Raw genomic sequence first — 9,960 nt, forward strand, 5'->3', positions numbered from 1 at the left:
AATTGAACTCAGGACCTCTGGAAGAGCAGTCAGTGCTCTTAACCTCTGAGCCATCTCTCCAGCCCCAGTAGGACAATCTTTTTAACTAAAACTCTACTGATGCAAATATTAATTTTAATACCTTCACAGCGACTTCTAGCATAGTGTTTGACTAAATATCTGACAAAGTTTCCCAACCAAGTTGGCACAAACAATCATTAAAACTGCCTTTAGTTCTTAGCGCCCTTGGTATGCCGCTGTATTCTGTGATTCTCATCATTCTGTAGATGATGAGTTGTGTGAGTCAATGCCTGAAACCCAGGCAGATCTCTCTTCTTACCCCTGGTGCCTGTGGTGTGCAGCCTGGAGGAGGAGGCCACCTTGTAAGAAAGGGTGGCTTCTGGCATTGTGATGTGTAAAAGGCACAAAGCAGTGTTGGGTGGCCTTGGGAGCTGGCCTCCCTGGACCATGGACAACCTCTCACCAGTGTACAGGGACATGTTGATTGGAGAGTCTGCAGAACAGCCTGGGGAGGAGCTGAGCAGTGATGAGTGGCTCATTGAGTAAGACTTGGCTTCTGGGTTAAGCTCATCTCACAGGAGAGGTCCAGAGTCTGTACACAGCGGTCGTGTTGGGGAGTGTTGCCAGGGCTTGCCATTGCTTCTGGCAAAATCTGATGCTTGCTTGTTTTTAAGATGGTCTGGTGGCCCAAGTTTGGGCTTTCTCTGTTTGTTGATAATTTAACCATTTCTTTGTGCCGGATCCCTCTTTATCCAGTGTCTATCCAAGCATTGACTTTGCCTTTTGTTTTTCTTCGAGATAGACAATAGTCTTATTATGAAAAGGAGTGTTTCATTTCTCTTGTTTGCATACTGACACCAGTAAAGAAATGAGATTGGAGGGTGTTGGGCTAACTCAGAGTTACAAGCATGAGCTATGGCCATCTCCTAGTGTCTAAGCCTCATACCGCCTAGGAGTGTTTAAGAGTGCCCTGAGCTGTGGCTGAGGCCTGTCTAGCTATTTCGTGCAAGGGCCAGGCTGGCCCCAATTCAGGCCTGAGAAGACACCTGCACGGGCAGGCATGAAGGCTGTGCATGGGGACTGCTGATAGCCCTGGGTGTGTGTGTGGGGGGGGTGTAGGTGGGGGTGAACGTTAGTTAACAACCTGGGTGGAGAATCTGCCCTGAGGACATTGTATCAAGTCAGGAAGAGCTGAGCTGCAAGATTTCCAAAATCTGTTCAGAGAAGCAGAACACCTGGTCTGACCTTAATGCACACCAGGCTTAAACCTGCCATGGAGTTTGTCCTGTACTCAGAGCATAGAATCCTAACACTGTTTTGTTCTTAGAACTAGTTTTGTGTAATTAATTAATTAATTAATTAATTACTTTTTTTGGGTGGTGGGGAGAGGCCATTGAGCAATTCTTGTCTGTCTGTTTTTGCAGTATTTGGGATTGAACTCAGTTTCTGTGGCCCTGGCTTTCCTGGAAAGGACAGGCTGAGTAGACCAGGCTGGTCTTAAATTCTCTGCTCTTGCCTTTGAGTGCTGGGAATAAAGGAGTGGTGCTCACTGTGAACATCTTCAGTGATGAGTGTGCTTGTCTCGGAGTATGGAGATGGACTTGAACAGTGATACTGAGTGGGACATGTAGGAAGTTTTAATGTACTTTCACTGCAACCTTGTAAGTAAGGAGACATGGCCGGCACCATAGATCGGATCTTACCTGTTGCTGGGGTGATCTAGTGGCCCACATTCAGGTATCCTCTGCTGGTACTTTAACCATCTCCCTTGGTTCAGTATCTACTATGAACGTTGGCCGCCTAGGAACCCTCACCCAGCTGTGAATGTTGGCCGCCTAGGAACCCTCACCCAGTTGTGCTTAGACTTTATTTTCAACATTGTCTAGATTTTGAAACAAGTATTTCGTTTTAATGATAAACAATATTTTCTGTTATTTTTAAGCCAATCTTAAATCTTTTTTATATTATTAGTGTGTATGTGTGTGTATGTATGTATTTGTAAAGATAGTTTTCTCTTTTCGTCATATGGGTTCTAGGAGTCAAACGTTGTCATCAGGCTTGACAGCAAGCACCTTTATCTGCTGAGCCATTTTGTTGGCCCTTTAAAGGCAATCCGGGCGTCAGCTGAGACAGTGACCTTGGACTCACCCTTCATGGCTCTGGCTTTACTTTGACATAGGCTGCTAGGATATGGCAAGAATTGTCTTTGAAACAAGAAGAAAAGTCCATATGCCCAGAGAGGTAATGGCACGTTTGGAGCTAGGATTTGTTGATTCCACCAAGTGAGAATAAGGCCAAGTTTGAAGCCAGCTTTATTAAATACTGGCCAGGACAGTGGACACTGGCCAGGTCCATTCCTGGGATTCCCATAGAATGGCCATGAATTATGTTAGTCTGGTGCTCCCGAAGGCAAAACCCAAATGGCTGTGCGTTTCTCACCTTCGTCAAGTTGTGAGAAAGCATACATCCTGATGTACTTACTGCCTATGTAACTCCTCCTACAGGATCTATATGTATATGTAACTCCTATACAGGATCAATCATATCCTGTATAGTTGGGGCAAACAACCTTGTTTATAAAAGTGAAAAGTATGGCTTGTCTTCTTACATGAACAACGGCCCCCAGCATTCCAGGAAGTTGTCTGTCCTTGGGCAAGTGGGGCTTGAGGTTTTGTTTTATAGATCTCTTAAGCACAGCAATTTAAACTTAAAATCTAATTTTAGTTCTCACAGACTGGTCAGTACTGCTTCTCTCTCTGAAAATGTGCCCTGCCTGCATGCTACTTTAAATTGCATGCCACTATATAAACTAGTAACATGACCACTCCAAGTGAAGTTAAGAAGATGGTTGTCATTGTAGGTGTGAAGGGGAGAACAGTTAGAGGCATCTGGAAGAGTCCAGAGCAGAGATAGAAAGAGGTAGACTGGACATGGCTAGCTATCTGTGAGAGGGGTGGAAGATTAAGGGATGGAGAATAGAGAAATCACATCAAGAGAAGCAGGAGCAGGAGAGAGACAGAACAGCCAGGTTATAAGAAGGATGAGGGCCTAGGGAAGGAGGCAACTAGGTTGTCAGCTTAAAATGCTGATAGGCGCAGTAGGCGTATGTTGACTGGAGACCCTTAGGTCCCTTTTGCTGAGGTAAGGAAGTGACCTTTTGGCAGAATGGGCTTTACAAGTTCCAGAGGAATTTACAAGAGCCAGGGAATTCTGGCTGACTTCCAGAAAACTTCCTATAGTCCAGGTTGAGCTGGGCCTAGACTCAATTTTGGACATGTCAGTTGGCCTACCCTTTTTGGGAGCAACTTTGCAATCACCTGCTGCATCAGAGTGTGAGGAAAGTTGTTCTAATAGCCTAGTGGCACAACTATCCTTACCTAAAACTTGGGGCAAGGGGTTCATTGGCCAGGGCAAGGCAGGTGCTGTCCCTCTTTCACCTCTGCCCTGCTGTCTAAATGTCCTTATGCTGGTCATGGAAGGAAGCAAACGATTCACTCATAGGATTCTGTAGGACCATTCCCTGGGTTTCTTGTCACGAGCAAGAAGGTAGATATTCATAGTTAGTATATCAGAAGTTATACATTATTATGTTAGGTTCGGGGTGGAAGCCAAGAAAACTCACTTCAGAGACAGAAGCTTAGAAATGAAAGCTTTATTTTCTGTGGCACAGGGAGGCGGCTGATCTTCAGGATCTGAGTCTCAACCCTGAAGGGAGACTTAGAACCTTTTTAGAGGGCAGAAACAGAGGGAGAGAGGTAGAGCAGGATGCACTGTTGCAGTGACTAATTATATGTTGACACAAGGGTTAAACAAGGAAGTTAAAGTAGGTGACTGGGCCTTATCTGGGTCACATGGTTTCAGGGTCCTTGAGCTTTGTCAGTCAGGTCCCCTCCTGGACCCTGGTCCAAAATTCAGAATGAGGAGGGAACAAAGGACCCAGCAGGCTACACATCGCCAGTGAAGTCAAGACAAGCAACACGTTTACTATTTGTGCGTTTTGATAATGGGATAACAACCACTTCCCTCTGTATATCCTTTACTGGCTAACACACAAACGTGAAACATCTGAGAAGGAGGACAGGAGTTGGTTCTGGGTCCTGGGAATGTGAACTCTGTTTTGGCCTTGCCAGCAAGATGGAACTTGTTCCTGAGGTGGACTCAGTAAACTGTCTCCTAACAATCATGCTGAGGGTCATCACACAAGATTCACACTCTAAATTTCCAACTACCTGAGCATATCTTCCCCAAGGTTGCTCATCTGTGTGACTTATCTTAGCTGAAGGTCAGGTCCAGTCTATAACTGAAGTCTCTGATTTGAGGGTCAGGACGCTGAAGGAGACTCTCCAGCCACAGGGTAGATTAAGGTGGTGTCTCTCTAGATGTGCAAAGAAGAACATTGCTCTTGGTCTCTGCTTATATACTGTGCAATGGGTATCATGGGGTTCTAGGACTGTGTCAGGTTATCTTGAGTAAGTGATGTCACTGGGTTCTGGTTATCAGGTGCAGCCTTGGGTGTAGTGGATTCCCGACTAATCTATGTTTACTTGTCTAAAAGGCATTTTTACTATGCTTAGAACACCCACCTAGTGCTAGCCCCAGATGGATTTGGTTGTTGGATTTTAAAGGCTTGTAAAGAAACATCATCTATAAGAGTGTGCCACACATTCTAAAATGTTTACAGAGAAAATGTCTTGACCTGTGCCCTAAGATAAAGGATGCAAGTAGAGGCTCATGCATGTGGGAGGCTGGGCACCATTGTGGTTTGCTGGGTGCTAGTGTTTATTGTCAACAGGTGATAGTGTTTTGAGACAGGGTCTCACTATGTAGTCCAGGTTGGCCTTGAACTCATCACAGCCCTCTTCCCTGTACCTCACAAGCAGTGGATTACAGGTGTGAGCCACCATACCTGTGGTCAGGGTCTTTCTCTCTCTGTGGTGCTGCAGATTAAACCTAGAACTTTGTACTTGTAAACACTGCACCACTGAACCATGTGGTTGTGAATCAGGGCCTTGTTATGGTGCCCAGGCTAGGCAGTCTCTTGAGTGTTAGAATTTTAGGTGTATGCTACCAGACTCTGCTAAAGTCTTTACTTTGGGCCTGGGGAGATAGATGACTTGCTGGTTAAGAGCACTAGCTGCTCTTCTAGAGGACCCAGCTTCGGTTTCCAGCACTCACCTGGCAGCTCATAGCTCCGAGGAAACAGTAAAACCACCGAACCAGACTACTCTGTGGGTAGAAAGAAAGCTTTACTAGGGATTTGAGAAAGGGTCTCACTGTGTAGTCCAGGTTGCTGTGGCCAGCTCACAGAGGACTGGGAAAGCACCACCGGCTTCCTAAGAGAAGGGCTGGGAGGGAGCCTGGAAGTTAGGGTAGGGTTCCTGTGGGTCAGGACAGCCTGAGAACTAGGAGGGGAATCTGATATATGTTGCAAGTATGTGTTAATAGGTAACTAGATTCTGCACTGCCTTCAGGGACAGAGAAGGGCAATAGAGACTCTTTCTGACTAACAGATTCTGAGGAGCTCTGTTTTTCGGGCTTTGTCTATCCACTAGCAGCCCTTGTGTTTAGTTTACCTGGTCAGAGTACAGCTTGAGCTAATCCCAGACTGTCATTTTGGGGAACTCACTTTAGACCTAACAGCAACAGTCTGTAACTCCAGTTCCAGGGGATCTGACACTTTCTGGCCTCTGTGGGTACTGTATGCATATGGTGCACAGACATACACACATGCTTTTAAAAAGTTTAAATTACATAATTTGATTTTCTCCCCCTCCTCCTTTCCTTACTTGATGTAGTAGTAGGCATGATGTTGATTTGTTGAGCTTCCTTATGTTCTCAGTTAGTGCACAGTGTAAGTGTATAAACTGTAAGAGGATCAGAAGGTCAAAGCCATTCTTAGTTCTGTACAGCATTTTCTACCAGGCTAGGATACCTTACCTCTTGTCTCAAGCAAAGAAGTAAAATACCAAAAACTACTGGTAAAACCAAAAATCTACACCCTTCATTCCCAACAGTATCAAACCAAAGCAAGACCCCAAGTTGGTGGTCAGTTGAGCTACTCAATGATTGAGGCAGTGCTTCCCAGCTCCATCCTGCCAAGTGCTGGGATCATAGGTGTACTGTAGCTGTCGTTGGCTAGTTTGTGGGTTAATTTTTCTTCCACCTTTCTCTACGCCATTTCTCCTATCCCTTCAACCTCCTCACACTAGATAGGAGACAAAGAAGGACAGAGAGGTGTGGTGCATTAGCTACATTGCTTTGGCTCCCAACAGGTCACCCACTTGCACCCACCTACGAGCTATCTGGATTCACGAATGGAATAAACACATACACACACACACACACACACACACACACACACACACACGTCAGTTAATACCTTTGGCTAGTTCAAAGGCTGGGCACTAGTAAACCTTCCCCTGTTACCTCAGGCCCAATTGGGGAAATGACCAATGGTCAAATTCTTACATGGCTGGTTGGCTTTCTCTCCTGTAGCTCCCATCCTTCTTCTCTGAGTCATGGTGATTTTCTGTCTCTCCTCCTCTCTCCCATGGAAATCTAAGGGTTCCACCTTGTCTCCTTTTGCCCAGGCCATTGGCTGCTGACATCTTTATTGATTGATCAAAAACCAATTGGGGACAGGGACCTTCAATGTTTGGACACACAGATTCTTGATTAAATCAAAAGATTAAAACCAATCTCCAACACAGAGGAAAGGAATGAGATCCCTTAATAAAGTCAGGGATCTGAAAGGGGGCCATGTTATCTATAGTTAGACTACTTCCTGCTGATCAGGGCATTGAGTTCCTCAGGGCAAGTTTGATTTTAACAATCAAGATACCTAATTTCTTCTTGTTGTTGTTTCTTCTCTGCACACAACTACCTAACAAACTGCGATCAACAACAACCAGCGTCCAACCAACAACCCACCAACAAATGACCTCACCTCTCAGGGCCCCAACATTTATATACCTTCCGAAAAGTTCTCAGAATCCAAACATCACACAGTTGCAGAAACGATCTGCAGCTGGCAAAATCACACTTCTGCTAGATCAGGAGGCAAATGTAGTCACAGCCCCACACCTGGGATTAAAATGAAAACAAATTTTTGTAATATTTCTGTGTTTTTTTTTTTTTTTTTTTTTTCCCGAGACAGGGTTTCTCTGTGTAGCCCTGGCTGTCCTGGAACTCACTCTGTAGACCTGGCTGGCCTCAAACTCAGAAATCTGCCTCTGCCTCCCAAGTGCTGGGATTAAAGGCGTGCGCCACCACCGCCTGGCTATTTCTGTGTTTTTTAATGGAACCAAAATTTCAAAATAGTCACTGCAGTGTATACCATCATGGTTGGCTATGAACCATCCTTTGTAAAAGGGTCTTCCTCTTTGGCTTCCTGCTCTGTCCCACAATCCTCAGCTGAGCCTGGGTGACGTGATTGATGTCTGTGTCCTCTTGCAGACTATAAGCTCCAAGAGCACATGATAACCTTTTGTCTCTTTGCCCTTGTGGTGAATACAGTACCTGCTTTCAGGAGGCACTGAGCATTTGAGGGGTCCTTTCTGAGCTCTGTGGTCCTGATTTTAGCCCCATCTAGGTCCGGAGACTTGAGGAACCCAGATGCTGGAGTATGTCGGAGGCCCTGTCATGTAGCTGTATTCTTTCTCCGTAGGACACTGGATGGGAACGCCTGCCTCCCCCAGGTACATGGCTGGGCCCCACTGCAGGTGCTTCATGGAGATGCTGATGCTGACACTGATGTCCTCTTTCCTGTCAGTGGAGTGAGCTCCTATGGTGCAGCAGGTGGGTGCTTCCTGTCTTCTCCAGTAAGAGCTTCTGTTCCAAGAACCAGAGGGGGTTTTTGAGTTATCTGTACAGGTAGGAATAGGTAGGAGCTCGGAGACCTGGGGCTCAGGGCAAGGATGGCTTATGGACACTCAAAATTAAGAAGTAGCTTAAAGATTTACTCTAGAACTGGAGTGCACAGATGCTCTGGCAGAATGCCTTGAGGTAAACTGGTTGGCAAGGCCCTAGGAGGCTCACATGCTTGCTCCCAATAGTTTGTTGCTAAACTTGGCCACATCAACATTAACCTCAACTAGTGACCATTATTTTGCACCTTAGGAGATGGGAGAAGCCACCTGAACTCTGTAAAGGCCCCACCTAGCACCTGTGCTTCTCTTTCTGTGTGTGCATTCTCTTTCTGTGTGTGCTTCTCTGTGTGTGCTTCTCTTTCTGTGTGTGCCTGTTTGGTGATGGCTTTAGAGATGTGCAGCTAATCTGAGAGCATTTGTCAGTTCACCTGTAGCCTGTAGTCTTCTAACTTCATCCCCTTGGGTCTAACATTCTTACTTTCTTTGTCCTTACTTCTAGCTTCATTGACTGCTTGTTAAGTTAAGGAGTATATTAGCTTGTTTTCTCTTGCTGTAATAAACACTGTGACCAAAAGCAACTTATAAAAGAATGAGTTTATTTTGGCTTCTAGTTCCAGAGGGTTAAGAGACAATCACAGTGGGAGGCATGACAGCAGGTATTCATGACAGTCAGGGAAGGAAACTGAGAGCTCCCATCATCTACCATAAACAAGGTGCAGAGAGAACAAACTGGTAATGGTGTAAGGCTGCCCCCAGTGATGTCCTTCCTCCAGGGAGGCTGCACATCCCCATAGCCTCCCCAAACAGTACCACCACTGAGGACCAAGTGTTAATTAAATGCCTGCAGCTATGGGTGACTTATGTCACATACTGCTGTGAGCTGATGTGGTAGACTTTGGAGCCCCCTGGAAAGGCATCTTTACTCTTGACAGTCAAGATTCTGTGGGAGTATCATGTGCCCAGCCAACTATAGGGTCACATGACATTCGGAGTTCATGGTGTTCTTTGTTCAGCATTTATCTTTTCTGCTATGTACATGGTACTATGCCATGGGGGGTCTGAAGGGAAATCCCACCCGAGGCCTTCCTCTGTTTTCATAGTTTTGGTTTTTATTTTATTTTTTTAAAGATTTATTTATTTATTTTATGTATATGAGTATACTGTAGCTGTACAGATGGTTGTGAGCTTTCGTGTGGTTGTTGGAAATTGATTTTAGAACCTCTGATTGCTCTGGTCAGCCCACTCACTTGGGTCAGCCTCGTTCACTCAGTCCCTGCTCGCTCCGGCCCAAAGATTTATTTATTATTATACATAAGTACACTGTAGCAGTCTTCTGACACACCAGAAGAGGGTGTTAAACCTTATTACGGGTGGTTGTGAGCCACCATGTGGTTGCTGGGATTTGAACTCAGGACCTTTGGAAGAATACTCAGTGCTTTTACCCACTGAGCCATCTTGCCAGCTCCCTATTTTTTATTTTAATTATTTTTTTTTCTTGAGACTGGGTAGATTTAGCTGGCCTAGATCCTACTATGTAGACAAGCTAACTTCAAACTCACAGAGATCCACCTGCCTTTGCCTCCTGAGTGCTAGGATTAAAGGGGCATATCAGTAGCCTTTTAAGTCCTTTAAAACTTTGTGTATATATTTGTGTCTATATGTGGCTGTGGCATGAAGGCACATAGTATAGGTGCCCATGGTGCCAGAAAAGGGTATTGGATCCCCTGGCATTGGAGTTATAGGCAATTAATTGTGAGCCACCAGATGTGGGTGTTGTGAGCTGCATGTAAGTCCTCTGGAAGAACAGCAAGGGCTCTTAACCACTCACCGAGCCATCTTTTTAGCTCCATATTCAAAATTACATCTTTTAAATTACATTTACTTGTTTATGTATTTTGAGTATGACTGTGTGGAGATGTGTCACTGTGCATATGTGGAAGTTAGAGGACAACTTTCAGGACTTCTTTTTTTTCAGCAGGTGGATTCTGGGGGTTCACACTGGGGTCATCAGGCTTGGCAACAAATGCCTTTATATACTGAGCCATCTTGTCAGCCTAGTAGGTTTTTTTTTTTTTTTTTTTTTTTTTTTTTT

General features: G+C 45.1%; 1 protein-coding gene across 1 annotated transcript in view; it reads left to right on the plus strand.

Moving 5' to 3' along the window:
- Snx29 (sorting nexin 29) overlaps window positions 1–9,960 on the plus strand; it is a 460,893-nt gene that overhangs the window by 71,346 nt on the left and 379,587 nt on the right. The window contains exon 9 of the mRNA XM_031364585.1: window positions 7,667–7,797. Within this exon, the coding sequence (XP_031220445.1) occupies window positions 7,667–7,797 (131 nt within the window). The remainder of the gene's footprint in view (window positions 1–7,666; window positions 7,798–9,960) is intronic.

This window comes from Mastomys coucha, unplaced genomic scaffold (genome assembly GCF_008632895.1).
Source record: "Mastomys coucha isolate ucsf_1 unplaced genomic scaffold, UCSF_Mcou_1 pScaffold12, whole genome shotgun sequence".
In the NCBI taxonomy this organism is placed as follows: domain Eukaryota; kingdom Metazoa; phylum Chordata; class Mammalia; order Rodentia; family Muridae; genus Mastomys; species Mastomys coucha.